At 31.9% G+C, this 17,309-nt stretch overlaps 5 protein-coding genes across 8 annotated transcripts; 3 read left to right on the top strand and 2 right to left on the bottom strand.

Annotated features, from left to right (window-relative positions):
• Window positions 1-109: 109 nt before the first annotated feature.
• Window positions 110-1,513, bottom strand: IFT57 (intraflagellar transport 57). The gene has a single exon (XM_027340765.2). It carries the CDS (start codon window positions 1,511-1,513, stop codon window positions 242-244), a length of 1,272 nt encoding a protein of 423 aa, XP_027196566.1. The 3' UTR covers window positions 110-241.
• Window positions 1,514-1,719: 206 nt separating this feature from the next.
• On the top strand, window positions 1,720-2,327 carry Polr2G (DNA-directed RNA polymerase II subunit Rpb7). Its single transcript, XM_027340776.2, has one exon. It carries the CDS (start codon window positions 1,720-1,722, stop codon window positions 2,233-2,235), a length of 516 nt encoding a protein of 171 aa, XP_027196577.1. The 3' UTR covers window positions 2,236-2,327.
• An 85-nt stretch (window positions 2,328-2,412) lies between these two features.
• LOC113791016 (26S proteasome non-ATPase regulatory subunit 5) lies at window positions 2,413-4,221 on the top strand. The gene has a single exon (XM_027340736.2). It carries the CDS (start codon window positions 2,525-2,527, stop codon window positions 4,142-4,144), a length of 1,620 nt encoding a protein of 539 aa, XP_027196537.2. The 5' UTR covers window positions 2,413-2,524; the 3' UTR covers window positions 4,145-4,221.
• Window positions 4,222-4,346: 125 nt separating this feature from the next.
• On the top strand, window positions 4,347-6,737 carry LOC113791026 (D-ribitol-5-phosphate cytidylyltransferase-like). 2 transcript variants are annotated; one of them, XM_027340754.2, is made up of 5 exons: window positions 4,347-4,951; window positions 5,066-5,386; window positions 5,440-6,124; window positions 6,189-6,461; window positions 6,515-6,737. In XM_027340754.2, the coding sequence occupies exons 1-5, from the start codon at window positions 4,935-4,937 to the stop codon at window positions 6,608-6,610; spliced, it is 1,392 nt and encodes a 463-aa protein (XP_027196555.2). In that variant the 5' UTR covers window positions 4,347-4,934; the 3' UTR covers window positions 6,611-6,737. The 2 variants fall into 2 exon arrangements, with proteins under 2 accessions (XP_027196555.2, XP_027196547.2); XM_027340746.2 differs by having other exon boundaries at window positions 5,039-5,386.
• Window positions 6,638-16,239, bottom strand: LOC113791004 (uncharacterized). 3 transcript variants are annotated; one of them, XM_075824699.1, is made up of 5 exons: window positions 15,494-16,239; window positions 10,510-11,122; window positions 9,510-10,437; window positions 7,845-7,910; window positions 7,387-7,521 (listed from the first exon to the last, which is right to left on the bottom strand). In XM_075824699.1, the coding sequence occupies exons 2-4, from the start codon at window positions 11,062-11,064 to the stop codon at window positions 7,876-7,878; spliced, it is 1,518 nt and encodes a 505-aa protein (XP_075680814.1). In that variant the 5' UTR covers window positions 11,065-11,122; window positions 15,494-16,239; the 3' UTR covers window positions 7,387-7,521; window positions 7,845-7,875. The 3 variants fall into 3 exon arrangements, with proteins under 3 accessions (XP_027196526.2, XP_075680813.1, XP_075680814.1); XM_027340725.2 differs by lacking the exon at window positions 7,845-7,910 and having other exon boundaries at window positions 6,638-7,521; window positions 15,494-16,223; XM_075824698.1 differs by lacking the exons at window positions 7,845-7,910; window positions 15,494-16,239 and adding an exon at window positions 11,994-12,226 and having other exon boundaries at window positions 6,638-7,521.
• Between the last annotated feature and the right edge of the window lie 1,070 nt (window positions 16,240-17,309).

Genomic DNA, 17,309 nt, shown 5'->3' with positions numbered 1-17,309 from the left:
TGTGATATTATGCCATCGTAACACACCAACAGCAACAACAAAGGCGGAGAAATTATTAAAAAAATATACATTTGTCATGCCACCTATGTGCATTTAATAGAAATCATTGAAAGATGGTTTTTATTCTAATTCAAATGATTGTGCATTACCGAATATAATTCTGTGTGTTAAATTAATCGTGACTTTTTAAAGATAAACCAAACAAACAAACATTTATAGAAATTTATCAAACATAAATTATTTAATATGATGAATGTGCAGAAACATGTCGAACTAGAATTTGTATGGCCACTCCAATTTGTAGGCTAATTCGGATCATTTCCTGTTTAAGCATTTCCCTTGCTTTTTTTGCTTCGGCTAGCGGTGATGAATCGGTCATTCGTAGGCTAAATTCTTCGATCGATTGTTTAGTCGATCGATCTTCTTCATTCAATTCTTGTAGCCGTAATGATCTTGCCTCAAGTTCGGATTCGGCCTGATCCAATGATTGTTTCAATTCGATAGCTCGTTGACGAACATTTATATATTCAGCGAGTATGGTATTGCAATTCTGATGTAGATAGCTTTCTTTTGCTGCGATCTTTTCCATAGATGTTTTCATTTCAGCTTCTATTTTGGTTAGCATTCCTTCCGTTTGACTGAATATTGTTTCGATATTGGTATGATGACGACGTGCAGCTTGCAAATGAATCCGCCATTCGTTGCTCATGTCGTTGGTCGCCATAAACATCGTCATGCGATCTTTGCTTTGATTTTTCATGAATCTATGAGCATTCATCTGTGGTAAAATACGTTCCAATTCAAGCTTCCATTCGGACAGATCAATTTCTGTGGCTTGTATCATTTGTCGCTGTAATTGTTGTTGATTTGTTTCCAGTGATGTATCTTGCCATTCTTCATCATCGCCATCATGAACAACTAAATCGGATTCTGTTTCCAAATAATCTTCGAACTCTTCTTCCAATACAATTTCATTTTCTTGATCTTCGTCTTCAATATAGTCCTCATCGTCATCCTCTTCAACTTCAATTCGGGATCCATCTCCTGATCGAACTATAATTTCAATGTTAGCTTCTTGATTCTGATATCGTTCCGAAAATAGTTTATCGGTCAAAATCGAAAGCAAAGTAATCACTTCAGCACCATAGCCAATTTTGAGCCGGTTTTTCGAAACATCACCAATGCCATATGGTTGCGATGCACCGATAATCTTGTCGATAGTCAAATTTGGATCATCAAAACTATCAACTTTAATCTCTTGTCGACCATTATTCAATTTACTCAACAAATATGAACTCAAACAACAAAAGGCAAAAAATTGTTGAGCCTGATTAATTTGTTTACAGAAAAAATATCGATGTATAGGTGGACATTTATAATTGGAAACAAATTCTCTTGAATAATCTAGGGCCAACAATTTTTCATTAAGTTGGCGCATTTTTTCCAACAATTCTTCAGAAATTTCTTCCGAAGCGATGTTTTTTGACGATGAATTTTTCGAAACACCAGGCATTGTTACATTATGATCAAAAAGAAAAACCCAAGACTTGTTACGAATTTATTTGTATTGTTTCGAATTGAATTCTCAGTAACCATGGAAATTTGAATTTTTTCTTGGTCACATTATCTATGAACGACATTCTGATTCTGTTTTTTGTTTGGCACGCGCTGAAAAAAAGTTGATTTTCATCTTAAAACGATCATCAAACTGAATGCAAAATGTTTTACCACATTCAATTAGAACATGAAATCCAACTGCATCCTCGCTATTTTGGACCGAATCTATTGGACACGGTCAAAAAGAAGTTGTTCAAAGACGTTGAAGGAACCTGTACAGGCAAATATGGATTCGTCATTGCTGTGACCACAATTGACAGTATTGGTGATGGTGTCATTCAATCAGGCACCGGCTTTGTAACTTATCCGATCAAATATCGAGCCATTGTTTTTCGGCCATTCAAAGGAGAAGTACTTGATGCTATCGTTACACAGATCAACAAGGTCGGTATATTCACCGAAATTGGCCCATTGGCTTGTTTTATATCACGACATTCGATACCAGCCGACATGGAATTTGATGCTAATGCTAACCCACCATGTTATAAAACAAAAGATGATGAAATGGTCATCAATCAGGATGATGAAATCCGTGTGAAAATTGTCGGTATACGTGTCGACGCTACCGATATATTTGCCATCGGTACGCTAATGGACGATTATTTGGGTCTTAATTGAATAAAACTGTCAACTCGGTTTTTATTCATCTCATTTGTTGTAGATAACCTATCCACCAATTTCATTCATGTATCATTATAATGGATTTAATTTTTTTTTTTTTTTTTTTTTTTGATTAATTTAATAAATATTCAATTGAAGAATTAATTGATTACTCAATTCGAATTTACGTTGTTTATGATAAGTCCATTAACATGGAATCGTATTGAATCATCGAATGAATCAACATAAATTTTAATGTTCAATGTTTATTTGAAATTTTCAGCTTTACAGATATTTCGGATTAATAATGGCTAGTGAACAAAAAGAGCAGCATCAAGTGAAAGATCAAAGCAGTGTGATTCGTGAAAAACTTACTGAACGTATTCAACAATTGGAAAAAGGTGACAATGAGAATTTTGGCGAGATATTGTCAGATGTAAACGCTCTCCTTATTTCTGCAAATCACCGAGATGTTCAACAAATAACCAATCATATGAATCTAGCCCGTCTGTTTGATCGATTTAATTCTTTGTCAGTCGATGATGAACTATTCACCGAAGAATTACTTCGTGTATTTGGCATGTTCTTAGAATCATTACCACTTAATGACATTTTTGTCAAATATAATGATCAAATCCTTCAAGGTCTTCAATCGTCGAACATGACTATCTGTAATATATGGATACAAAAAGTGGTCAAACCATTATTCACTAATGAAGGATTAATGAAAAATATTTCAAAAAGTTCGATTAGTATTGTCCCAATATTGACAGCTGTTATTGAATTATTGCCTAACCCAAGTACATCGATTGCTTCTGCTTCGCACGATATTTGCGTGATAACCGCTAAAATATTTCGTCAGGAATTTTTTTCTCCGCAAGTTCTTGACTGTTTGAAAGGATTAAAAACTAAAAATTTTCAAACAGAAAAAGAAGCCGAGCAATTCTTGATACGATTCTACGAACTTATTGTTGATATCGCTGCAAGCAGTCAACTATTACTTGACATGCTAGAAGCAAGTGGTTTGCTTAAAAAAATGGTTGAAGAATCGCAGCAAAAAATCAATAGCGATCCATTGGTTGCTATGAATTTTATTAAAATACTTACAGATCTTGCATCAAAGCCTCATGGTTGGGAATTTGTAAAAAATTCTACAGATCTTTTACCTTTGATGGGTAAAAAGATTGAAACTATTGATACAGAAGACTTGTTAGGATCGTTGATTTTGCCTGGCTGCATAAATTTTTTCATTCGGATTGCTCAAACAAACATGTCCATATTATTGAACGAATATCCTCAAGTATTGAATAAATTGACTGAATATTGTCGCCAACAACGAGCTGGTAATCCCGAGCTTCAATTGCTTGCAATTGAATCAGTCGCATTTCTTTGTCAATCAAATGAAGGCAAATCTAGTTTAGCCGATCGAATGTCAATTTTCTTGGATACAATCGTTATGATGGTCAATGGAAGCCATAATGATTTGAAAAGTCGCGCAATCATTGCTTTGAACGAAATCATGCAGGTCAATGGAAGTGATCCTGGCAATAAAGCGACAGAATTGACAAAAATCTGGTACGTTCATTTAGATTCATCTGACTGTGGATTGGATAGATTCATGAAGTTTGTGCTCGAACCTTTCATCGATGTTCGGATTCCAGCCATTAATTTTATCCGAATACTTGCCACGTCACTTTGGGGTCAAAAATTGCTGTCTGAATATCCTGGATTCCTCGATTATCTACTTGATCGTAGCACTGAGACTTGTAAAGAAGGTCGTGATGCTAAATTTGAAATCGTCTGTGAATTGGCCATGTCTCCTTTTGTCCGCATTTCGTTTCCACCTGAATCGGTTTTACGAATTCGTGGATATTTAAAAGATGGGCCAATCAACAAAGAAGTTAATGTTGCACTCGGTAGTGCATAAATCAATTTTTTGTGCTTTTTTGTATAAATATATTTTTTTTTATTATGGGAAACAATAAAATTTAAATTCTATATTCACCATCACCATCTATTGACAGGAATTGCAATGAGAGAAAGTTTTTCATAATATGTTAAGCAAAATTTATGGAATATTTATGGGAATTTCTTTATTTATGTTTTGAATTTGATATTAAATTGCGACAAACTAATTTTTCTTTCAATTTTCGTTGCGCATTTTGTTTAATTTTTCATATATCAATTAAGATTCTTCAAGAGGCAAGACGAATTAACGCTTTGTTTGTAGAGCATTGAATGCCTGTTTTGTTTGCCTCAATAAATCAATGACTACATGTGATGTGACAAGAATGGTAGGAAAAATTACGCGTGAAATTGTTTAGACAAAAATTTTCAGGTCGATTCGAAATTCTTGAACGTTGAAACCATTAAATTTAAGAATGTGTAATACCTTATTTTGTATTATGTATAATGATAATGTAATTATTGACGCTTCAACATACATAGACTAAGTAGAATCGTGATTAGCCTGTTTACGATTTTGATCTAAACAAGATTTGTCATCAGCTTTTTAAACAATAAAACAATCCTTACAGCAGATTGTTTGGAGATTCAGTGGGTGGCTTAAAGCTTTGCATACTTATTATCAAAAATATTGGGCAAGAATTGTTGAAATATTTCGTTTACTATATGAGGCCAAAAATAGAACAATAATAATTGCACAAGGAGCAGAAAATAAAAGTTTTATTTATAATTCTGCACGATTTTCTGGCCTGATGACGATATTGCTCTTGTAAGTTGTTTTAAATAAAAATTTTTCAAAGAACAAAAACAAAAAATAAACGCCGACTATCTTTTGTCGCCATCATTCATTATTCAGCAATTTTGTTCATTGTTATAACTATAGTCTTCAAAGAGTTGTTTATCATCGATGCATATATGCATGTGTATACACAGAACGGTCAACATTGAACATGGCATCATCATCATTGATCAATTTAAATTCATTTAAATTTATGGTCATCATACCGGCAGCTGGTTTAAGTGAACGTTTTTGCGCGAACAATTCTTCCTCTATGATTATCAATGGAACAACTGCAAGAAACAGAATTCGCTCTCAATCGTTACCGCCGTTTTTTAACAAAAAATCATCATCTTTAATGGGAAAGCAATATACGGTCATCTGTAATAAACCACTCATCTATCACACCGTGGCCGCTTTTCTTAAGTCCGTCTATTCATTGGTAATAGCTTTTCATCTATGACTTTTTTCAATTTAAGGTTAAAATGGATCGATCATATTTTGGTGATGACAGCTCAGGATTCAATGTCTCAAATGCAAGAGATTCTGCTATCTTTGACTAAACAACAGCAAAAACGTTTGGATATTGTATCCGGTGGTTCGAGTCGTCATCGTTCGATTAAATTTGGCCTTGACTTTATCAATGCTAAACGAATGCAACCCGATTTTGTCATTGTACATGATGGAGCGCGGCCTTACCTCGATGAACAGGTGCTACATCGGTTAGTCAGCGAATGTTATCAGCACGGTGTTGCCGGTGTATATTGTCCACTCACATCAACTATCATTGAACCACAAAAGGATACATTTATGCTAAATCGAGTGTTAGATCGTTCTCGATATGTAGCAAGTGAAACGCCCCAAGCTTTTCGTTATAATTTATTGACAGATGCATATCTGAAATGCTCACCCGATGATCTCGACAATAATACAGAATGCCTAGATCTTATCAAACGATATTGTAAATTTGATGCTAAATTAATACCCGTCGATCCTTCTGTTTATTTTAAAGTAACATACCGAAAAGATATTTACGCTGCTGATCATATCTTGAAAGAGCAGCGAAATATTCTACTTCATTGCGATTTCGATTGTGAAAAGCCAAATGTTAATTATAAATTCATCAAAGAACTCAAAGATGATTTGATATCTAATTTTGTCAATGTATGTGATGATTAGTCATTACTTTTGTTTATTTTCATAATTAATCTGTTACTTTTTGTAATAGGTGAAATATTTTTCGGATTCCGCAAAGCTCAAAAATACACTTGTTTCCCATTCTCCTGGAACTGTTCACGTATTATTACATTATTGTGAAAATTGGAGCCGTGTTATCGAGCAAAATTTGGCTGCTTATGAAAATCTGGTTTATATTGTGATCAATTCGGATGCCGATGAACCTAATCTAAATGATTATGCCTCCAATCGTTTATTGAAATGGGCACGTTCAGCTAAATCAAAAGAAATTCGAAATTTCTATCTAATATTTGCTCATCTCAAGGTTTGGAAATAGATATTCGCAACAACATAATCTCATCCAATATTTTACAATAGGATTTGGACCAGGAAAGTTCCCGAATTCGTAACATTGCCGTCTATTTGAGCAAAGAGCTGCCATTTGAATTTTCGGGACAAACTTTTTTCATTTAAATTTCGACAAAAAAAACGATCGACACATTCCAAAGTGAAACATTTTTAATTTCCATCAAATCATTTTTTTTCTTTTTTTGATTCGCATGATAAACAAATAATAATAAATATAAATAGAATCATACAATTTGTTGTGATGTGTAGTAAGATAAAAAACAAATTAATAGAAATCTATGGATGAAATCGAGATGAAAAAAATGGAATGGTTATCTGAATGAATTTTTTTCTTTCTTCAGAAATACCAGTGTAAATTTGTGACAAATGTTTGAATGCAACCAAATATGACTGAAAATTTCTCTACATTTCTATAAATGATAATCAATTCGATTTTAGATTTTGAAAAAAGAATAGATGTTTAATGTGAAAAGAAAAAAATGATACAATTTGATAAATCCTAAGAATTAATTTATATTAATGTGCAGAACAAAGGAACGTTGGGCTACATTTATGTCTCTTGATGATGATGATGATAAAGTCCATTCATGTTATTGTTGATGATATTGCTGATGATAACAAATGATTGAATTAGATCATATCATTTGTTGATAATGGTAATGAATTATCACCATAAAAGTCACTTATCGATTTTAAATTTTCAGATTCCATAGTGTTCGATTTGATAGATTTTGATGCAACATCTTTGGCAATTTCGACGGTATCCGTAGAGACATTAGCTGGTATTTTTGGCTGTGATTGTTGCTGAGTGCGTAACATTTCTTCCAATTCGACCAATTGTCCCATAAAATTCAAATTGGGTGAGATGATTGGTCTTCGCGATTTAACATAACTATAGGCTTCGGATAAAGTCATATACAGATGACGCATAATATAAGCAATGGTTATCGTTGCTGAACGAGAAATACCGGCTTGACAATGTACCAGTACGCGATGGCCTTTTTGTCGGGCTTCATCTGTGACCATGAAAATAAAAATAAAAAGAAAAAAGAGAGGAGAATTAATAACAAAAAGTCAAATTAGTCAAACAAACAAATGAAATAAAGTGCCTAAAGCACGATTAAGAGCAAATTCAATTTGTCATATTAAAACATCGCGGGACCGTTGTCCAGTATGTAAATAATTCTAATATTGCACGCTCACAAAACAAACTTGCACTTAACTCTTTGACTCTATTTTGTTTAACAATGGATGATTGGTTTGTTCACTTGGGAAATTCGTCAAACACTTAGCAAGTCCATTTAAATAATTAAAATTCAAATGCAAAACAAAATAATACCGTCTAAAATTTTCATTGTGTGTTCTCAATATCAAGCTGTTGCCCAGTGTGGGAGGAAACCAGATTCTATTAAAAAAAAAGAAAATCTAAGTACCAGTCAAAAAATCATAATTCAGACTATTAGAGAAAAAACGAAAAAGAGAAAAGGACAAGTGTGTTGTTTAATGGCACAGATGCTAACTAGAATTCATGTTCGGCCATTATATTCAATAATATGTTGCCAATAATTTTGACAATAACATCTGCCACGCATCAGAATTTATGGTGAAGAAAAAATGTGGTGCAAAAAGACCATTTTCTTCTCAATGCCACATAATAATCATCATTAGTAAATATAGTCAGATAACAAACGGTTAATTCATCAAGTCCACTATTAGACAAGTAGCGTGTAAAACCACACACAATTTGATTGATAATAAAAATCAAAAATAAAAAAGAAATCCTTTTATATAGAATCGGATATCATACGAGAATGCCATTAATTTACCACCTGGATAATGGATAAAAAAAAACAAATGGCCAGGTGTTAACATTCCAATCAATCTAATGATGACAAATAGTTAGAATCCGGCGCTCAATACATACAAATCAAACAACACGCAAACATCGAATCCAAAATGAGTCATGCTAAATCCAAATGATTTCTAACCCAAACGACGATGATGATGGGAAAATTTTTCAAGGCCCGAGGCCGATGTATAAACTGAAACGTTGAATGAGTCATCATTACCACAATTGTTCAGATTGTTATTTGTTAACCAACATTACCACCAAACAAATAAAGAGAATGAGACGCTTAAAATCGATCAACGAGCATCAATAGATCAAATAACGTGCATTTAGTTTCATTCAATGAAAGATTTTATGAAACCATATAAATCAGAGCACATGCTAGGCCTTGAATTCTATATTTTTTTTGAGGGGGACATTATTACTCATCATCATAAATGTCGCATATAATCGAACCGAAGCAAAATCAAAGGCAGATGGACCTTAGATAGTTGGTCACACGTGCGGCCTGCCTTGAGTGATCCGTTTTTTGGTCCAATATGTGTTATATGGGTGGGAAGTTAGGCAAAAAAGGAGGCTAGGCTTTACTATAGACCTTGCTGAATGTGCAACGAATGAGTCATATGTGACCTAATAGCTGTAGAAAATATACATTTTGTGACCTAGAAGCGGAAACGGTAAGGCCTTGATTTTTTCAATGATTATAAACTAGTGATCCAAAACATTTTCGATAAACAGGAAGAAAGCAAGAGAAAAAATATGGTGGCCAGTCAATCATCGCCACCACAAACATTAAATTAAGTGATCGAGATATATACGCACAATAACTGTGTGAGGATGTTTCAGACGGCCTCGTCATGACTGACTGATGAATGACGTTAGTCATTCAGAGGTCACGCGTTATACAAAATTCAGCTCTATCTAAATTTGTGTCATCAAATGAACACACACACTGCAGCGTACATTTAAAAAGAGACAGATTGATTTATATAATTGAGGAAATAGAAAAAAAAACAAGCGCTAGAGGTTGATCTGATTCTGAATTTATGATTATGACGATGATTCAACATATGAGCCGACAATTACATTATGGTGGAATGAATCGATTCGAATGCATTATGTATAAGGGAAAAAAAGAAAGAATGGAACACTTACCAATAAAATGGAAAGCTTCTTCAAAATATTGTTTTAAATTTTGTTGATAATTATCCGATGCTGGTAACCACTTATAAAGACGATTCATAGTTTTCGACAATGACAAATGTTTTGCAGATTCGGATTCGTAGCATTCTGGTTCTTCACGATAATTGATGTTATCATCGATATTTTTATTATTTCTATCACAGTGATTAGAATGACTATTAGATTGTGATGATGAATCATCATGACTAGATTGACAAGAAAATGATCCATTCATATTCTCGACAACTTTACTATCAGAGTTTGCGATGATAGTTGTTGATGATGGTTGCAATGTTACATTCAAAACATAAGTTATATCAAGCTCATCCAAACGTTTGACATCATTTGCATCACGTTCATTACCCAAATACAAAAAAGGCAGTATAGGTGTTGCATTTGCTTCCATTACCGATGATGAGGAACCATCACAATCATCACCAGAACCTGAAGGAGTTTCATCAAACGTAAATGAAGATGATATAGCCATATTATCCAATGGTGGAAGCTCATTTGCCGCCATCAATAGATTACGTTTGGTACGTTTTAATGCGGATGAACCACCACAAAATAGAGATGAAGGCGATACTATCGAGGACATAGACGACGATGACGAGGAACTTGATAGAAATGAAGATGGTGACATTGATGATACCGAGGATGAACAAGATGATGAAGCTGATGATGAGATCATAAGATTACAGCAAGAATTTATTGGATTTAATAATAAGGAATTTTTGGAAGCTTCATCATCGCCTGTCAATATTGGTGCACTTGATGGATTGGAATTATAATCTGATTCTATAGTATCATGAATGTCCATCTTAAATTGTGATTGTTGCTGTTGTTGATAAGAATTTTGACGACAAACTTGCATCCGACAAGTTTTGCAGCATGGTGATTGCTGTAATTTCGAATTTGAAGCAAAATTTCTAATAGAAACATTTTTCAATATTAAATGAGACAAAAATCTTACCGATTTTCCAATTTTTAATTTTCGACTATTATCTGCCACTGTGATTACCATTGGATTAGCATGATGATGATTATGATGATGGTGATTGAAGTGATGATGATTGATTCCATTCATATCCAAGGAAAGTCGAACTTTTTGTGATAATGACGATGATGAATTGGTTGATGTTATGTCCAATTTCGGACGACGTTGTTGTCGCCGCTGAACGATCGATTGAAGATGGTGAACATTGTTGTTATTATTTGCAGAGATCATAATATCGGCCGATGTTGTATTACTATTCAACGATGATGATGATGGTGGCAACGGTGGTAACGATAACATCGAAGAAGTTTGTGTTTGTGGACATGATGATAATATTGAATCCATCATAATGAGATCATGAGAATCATTTGATGATGAAGAGGTAGATAATAATAATTCATCAGCAGTAGTAGTCACATCAACCGTTGTTGTTGTTAATGAAGATGATGATGAAGGTGATGATGATAATGAGCTGACAAAAGAATGTCCAGTAGTGGCACCAGAATCTAAACTGACCATTGCCAATGCCATGATAATATATTTTAGAAAAATTCAACAAAATTTTCGAATAAAAGTCACAGTGAATTTTCTATGGAATTAATTGAGAAAAAAAAATCAAACAATAAGTTATTAGAAGTGAAAAAAATCAAAGATTTTTAAATTCAATTTCAGTAGCACTTGACTAGCGGCGGTAAAACATGACAATGAAATTAAACCAAACGATTTCATATGTCATTTATATACGCGAATGTAGTATATACATCGTCTGTATGTTGTAATCAATATCGGGCGTCATTAAAACAAGGAATTAGTTATTAATAACAGACGATCATCCGAAAATGGTAGAAAGTATACCAGGATATATTAACAAAAGATGGCCAAGTCATCGTCATCATTATTATACAGAAAAAAGGGCAATAACCAAAAATCATCTATGGTGATGGATAAATAATCAGTTACAAACATGACTATGGCTATAAATACAGTTAGTTAGTTGGATTATTCTAACTAACTAAAATATATTGTTAGAATATAGAACGCTTGCTTAGCTATAGGCTTTAGTCAGAAATTGTGATGAATGAAATGACTCAATAATAATATCTAAGTGATTTTCTATTGAAAATTTACTTTAATAATTATCTAATCAATTTTTGTTTGAAGATGAATAACAAAATCATACGATAGACATTGACGATAATCTTTATCAATAGATAATAATTGTCAATGTTGGACTTGAAAATTCAAACAAAGTTTTGTCATAGTTTCGATTAACATCATCAATCGTATTTTAAGATAACAACGATGATGAGTAATAACAAAGAAATTGAAATAAAAGCATTTTCAAGAATTATAAAAATCATATATCACAAATTGTTAAAACAAATGGGACATGATTCCAATGGCATTCAATATTACAAATGATTATGGTATTCTAAAATGCAACAAACATTGTTTTTTACCTTTGAAATAACATTTCATGATATGATAAATTATTGCAAATGATGATATGTTATTCTTGCGTTGTCTAAAAGAATGATATGTTAGATGGACATGCATAAAATATGATATTGCACAAGAAAATTTTAAAGTTCAAACAAAAAAGAAAAAGACACCGATAGGATTGTTGTCGAAGCCCAACAAGATTCGATCAAGAATAAAAGAATAAGTCAATATGACTCAGACAATCATAGGAACCTCTCAAAATATATGCAGAAGAATGTTGAGCATAGTTTCAGAAACAGAATTAAAGAATCTTTTCATATATAAACAAATAACAACAACTACCAGCACCATTTTGGTGATGACTAAGAGACGACGATCGGTGACGACAATCGTGAGTCATTTGTATACTTTATTGTAGATAAAGTCAAGGTGTGTATCCACGAATATTGATATAGAAAGTATAGTTTCAAGGCGATTTCTATATACATAAAAAAATGGTACATATTTTAGGGCCACCACTACTAACGATAATACATTCCATTGGGATCAATTCAATTCATACACATTCGATTGGTCATTCTTAGTCGACGGGCGTCATGTTATAGCCACGAACAATAAGGTGCCAGCGAATTAGTCATTCATTCAATTCTAATAGCGATACAAAAAAAAACATTTAAACTGACGCCGCATGCGTGAGTATGTGCCAAATTTTTTTTCTACGAGATTCTAACTGATTCTCAAAGAATCTATAATAGTAGATGAATAGATAGCGGTTGTAGCGGTTCAATGGAACAATGTTCAATATCGTCAATAGTGGATTTGGCGCCTTGAATACCATGGATCAAGGGAGGACTAAATGATTATTAATAACGAAAGCTAAGACTGGTCCAAGATGATCCTGGGCGTCCGGATTTCAATTGTATAAATACCCAATAACAACAACTCAATGATCAAAATAACATTGGTGGTCATGGAAGCGAATCCTCCCCACATTTTTTTCAATTCTCATGGATGACTCACTCACTCAATCGTACATCTAATTTATAAGATAACCATAGAAGATTCATGATATGATTAGAATTTTTTTCCAACTAATATATTATCGATACACAGTATAACAAAGTGTCAAAATAAACAATTGACAATTGCTGAAAATAATAATATCTTTTCGCCATTTTTGTTCGAATTTCATAAAATCAGAATGGAAAACAAAACAAAAAACAACTATCTCATGATCAAATTACACATATAACATGGTAATTGGAAACACATAAAAGCAAGGATTTGAAAAAAAATTCACTGTAGTCTATTATTATTATAAGAAAAATCGACAAAAAAAAACACGTGCATCTAAGAAGACAAAAAATAAGGATCCATAATGAATACAAATGATGATGATCATTATCATTATTCATCTGATGGAAAAATTTGCAAAATCAAAGATCATAAGGTATCAGATTACAAAGCTGATTCTTTTTGTTTGTATTTGTTTTGTTTTTCAAAAGAAAAAACATTAATCATCAATTGTTACCAAAAAAAACACTACCTTTTTTTAGATAAAATCCCAGTAGTTTCAATCAAATAAATTAACATTTTCTATTTTCCCATGCAAAGAAAAAAACTGTTCATTCGAAAAAAAAGTTCCAGATATTTTTATTCTTGGCCGTTTATAATGACTATATAATATTTCAAAAAAGCCAGGTCAAGATCAACAACACAAAAACCATCAAAAAAAACAATGGCCATGATTTTATTATAAGAATTCAATTCTAGGAAAACAAAACTGTTTTTTGGCAAAATAAATATCAAAATGATGATTTCTTTATTATGAAATAAATAGGGGCGTTCTTTTGTATTTTTTTATTTTTATTCTTAACAAAAAATGACAAATATAGAACAAAGTTATATTTACGATCTTATAATATAGACATGTGAGTCACCAACAGCCATCAACACCAGATTCCTAACAAATGATATGATCATATTTTGACAAGTCTAACATGTAGTCTAATGATAATGGAATTTTGTCTTTCTTTCAAGTTTGTTTCGTCATTTAAATTTTTGTACAATGATGATTTGAATCATTTGGTATTTTTGCTGGAAAATGATGATGATAATGGTGAATGGCTTGAATTCAAAGATCTTAGCCGATTAGTCGACATTCTAAATCACATTATGACTCATATCCTTGACATTGTCTAAAGAAAAAAAATAATAATGGGTGGTTCAATCAATGATTGTTAAAACAAAAGAATGAAACAAGAGAAAAAACCCGATATCCGGGGGTCATTTGAAAATCGTAACCAAAACGTTAAAACTATAAAGATGAGATGAGATGAATCATCGACAAGAATAATAATTATAAAAGAAATCGAAAACATCATCATTATTATTATTACCAGACAAACGGATCACTATAGTGTGTTAATGGTCAAGATTATTACAGAAAATATCGGAAATGGTAAAAGATGTTTGTCATGCTTAAACAATAAATCCGATGATTAAGTCATTCTAGTTTTCTTTTTAAATGCATGTATGGTGAATGACCTGGTGTTTATGATGACAATAAAAACAAATCATTTGTCGATCAGTGATTTCCACACATCATGAATGTATGATTGCATGGAAATTTTTTTTCTTTTTTTGGTTTCATTGAATGAAATCATATTTGTGGAAAACCGGAGTTGTTACTATACCCGAATTTGGGATGAATCACACCTAACTTAAAATGGAGTAATTTTCAATACAAAAGAAAATGAATGTTATAACACATATGCAACTTATTACTAAAACAAACAAAACAAAGGTAGTAGGTTGAATACGCAAAGAAAGAAAGAAAAACAGACACATATAAATGCAGGATGCAACAACAAATAGAGTCTTATGAATTATAAGTTAAGTGATTATTCCAATAATGAAAAAAAAATATTATTCATTTAGCATTGAAAAAAATCTTAACGACAATTCAATGGAAAATTGCCCATTCACATAATTTACTAAAAGGCAATAAGAACAATAATGAGTCATATATAAAAGTTGATACCTTAATGATTATAAGAAGGGTTAATAATCTATTATTTCCGTTTTAATTGTTTCATTTTCAATTACTTACTTACTTTGACCAACAAGTTGGTTAGTAATAGTGAAAAAAACGATTTTTTATTCGGATTTTGAAAAAAAATTATTTTGATTTTAAACTGTAAATATCCAACAACAACATATTAGTCAAGGACAAATTTAAAAACCATCATATCAACACTATCTCATTAAAATAGGTAATGCATATACATGATATACATTTATCGACGAAAAAGATAATTGGTCGTTAAGAAAGAGAGAGAAAAATAATAACAGACCGACAGGTGAATGAGTCATATTATTATTTATTTGATTTTAACAATAACAGAAAAAAATCAATGATCATTATTATACAATAAAAAAACAATCGAACGTATCAATATTGAACTCAACAAAATAAAAAGTTTGAAAATATAAGTAAATAATTCTTGAATCTTACCTGACATTTAAATTATTGAATGATTTTTTTTCAAATCAATTTTAGTGGATTTTGGCGGGCATTAAAGGTAGTTTTTGTTTTTTAAATTCTCACAAAGGTGGTTTATGAGGATATTGTTTTTTTTGTTGTTGTTGCCGCTGATATGTAATTTGAGATAAGATGATCATTAATCTTTGAGATTTGATTGAAAGTTAAAGTGGACATTGATTTCAATACACAACAACAACAAGTGATCAGTGTATCGTGTGATTAATGGCAATGGGAATGTGACCAGAAGATATCCAAATGATAATAAAGATGTGTAATAAACAGGAAAAAATTTACAAAAAAAACTCAAAAAATTGATGTACTTGTTTGGCAAAATAATTAATGGACCAGAATCGAATTCGATGAATCAATAATATAATGATGATGGTTAAATGATGAGTAGTAGATTAGTGCATGCAGAGGGTGAAAGAGAGAAAAAAAGAAAAACCGATTGATGTCGTCAAATTCTTAGAATTCGACGTAGTTAGGTTGACACAGACGATTTTTTTATTTCAAGCATTGTGAAATTGTGTGCGTCTATGTGTCTACGTGTGCAACAATTTCGAATTGACAAAAAAAACGAATTCCGAATAGAATTCAATGAAACCGATACCAAAATAATAATGATGCATGTATGTGTGCGCGCGACTACGAACATAACATTATGAGCTAAATGAATCTGATGACATCAAATGATGATGATTTTTTTCTGTGGATCATTTTGGATACATAAACACAGACACACACATCATAAGAGTCAAGCATATCGGTCACAATGTAGTAGTGGTAATGTTTAATGAAACTCAACAGGTCTATCAATGTATGTGTATATCAGAGTTGATATTTTGTGAGTGGGAAGGACATTCATATATATGTACAAAATTCAATGTGGTCATTCTCATGATGACTCATAAAAAAAGTTATATGATACGTTTATGTAAGTGTAGCGGTAAAGATATGAGATACATGGATAAAAAAAACTACAGTGAATGCACGAATTAGAATGATTTTAATAATAATTCTTGCTAAAGTACAGGATTGACTGTATTTTACGTCGTTTGATATTTGAAATCGTATTTTGTGTGGAATCCGGATTGGAAAAATTTTCTTCTTTGATTATAAGCCGAAATCAGAAGAGGATTCTCACCCACGCTTGTTACTAATTATGATTATTTTATTTTTTTTTCTCATTATGCTAAGACTAAAATAGATATTTCGAATATAGAATTTTCGGATTATCTGTCGGATATTTATAGCAAAATATTTATGAACAACATCGCATTCAGCTTTTAGTCAATGAAAGCCGGGTGTTAAAAAAAATTAAAATTCAGTGCCAAGTGCTATATTTTATTTTGTATGGGTTTGCTATTTTGTCTAGCCAAGCATCAAGATTCGGTAAAAAAAAATTTGTTGGAGATTTTACCATCTGACAATGGTCTATGAAATACAAAATTTTAATGAATTTTATTTATAACTAAAACACAAATAAAAGGGTTTGATATTCGAGATTCCATCAAATCAATCGTGCGTATGATTTTACAAAAATTCTATTATAACTAAAGAATCTTATTACACATTATATAAGATATTTTTTTTGAAAGGGTTTTAAATATTTTCAAAATAAGAATTGGAATTCTATTGTGTCCATAGAATGTTATGAAACAATGCACCGATGCATGTAAAGAATCTATGGTAAAAAAAGAGAAAAACGATTTTCACGTGCTTAAACTTTTTTGTTGTTGTTGTTAAAAAGAATTTTCTGCATTATAAAATTTTATTATTATCATTA

This window comes from Dermatophagoides pteronyssinus, unplaced genomic scaffold (genome assembly GCF_027571235.1).
Source record: "Dermatophagoides pteronyssinus isolate colony J.1.1.1.1 unplaced genomic scaffold, Derpt_VIB-CSIC_2022.12 sq0002, whole genome shotgun sequence".
Taxonomy (NCBI): Eukaryota; Metazoa; Arthropoda; class Arachnida; order Sarcoptiformes; family Pyroglyphidae; genus Dermatophagoides; species Dermatophagoides pteronyssinus.
Note: the sequence above shows the minus strand (reverse complement) of the source record. Positions and strands in the feature narration are given on the sequence as shown.

Excerpts from the sequence above, each read along its gene's own strand:
- IFT57 (XM_027340765.2), bottom strand. The coding sequence starts at position 1,513 with ATGCCTGGTGTTTCGAAAAATTCATCGTCAAAAAACATCGCTTCGGAA.
- Polr2G (XM_027340776.2), top strand. The coding sequence starts at position 1,720 with ATGTTTTACCACATTCAATTAGAACATGAAATCCAACTGCATCCTCGC.
- LOC113791016 (XM_027340736.2), top strand. The coding sequence starts at position 2,525 with ATGGCTAGTGAACAAAAAGAGCAGCATCAAGTGAAAGATCAAAGCAGT.
- LOC113791026 (XM_027340746.2), top strand. Across the intron at positions 5,387-5,439 it reads ACCGTGGCCGCTTTTCTTAA|GTTAAAATGGATCGATCATA; the intron begins GTCCGTCTATTC and ends TTTCAATTTAAG. Across the intron at positions 6,125-6,188 it reads TGATATCTAATTTTGTCAAT|GTGAAATATTTTTCGGATTC; the intron begins GTATGTGATGAT and ends TTTTTGTAATAG.
- LOC113791004 (XM_027340725.2), bottom strand. The coding sequence starts at position 11,064 with ATGGCATTGGCAATGGTCAGTTTAGATTCTGGTGCCACTACTGGACAT. Across the intron at positions 10,438-10,509 it reads AATTAAAAATTGGAAAATCG|CAATCACCATGCTGCAAAAC; the intron begins GTAAGATTTTTG and ends TCGAAATTACAG. Across the intron at positions 7,522-9,509 it reads AGAAGCTTTCCATTTTATTG|ATGAAGCCCGACAAAAAGGC; the intron begins GTAAGTGTTCCA and ends TCATGGTCACAG.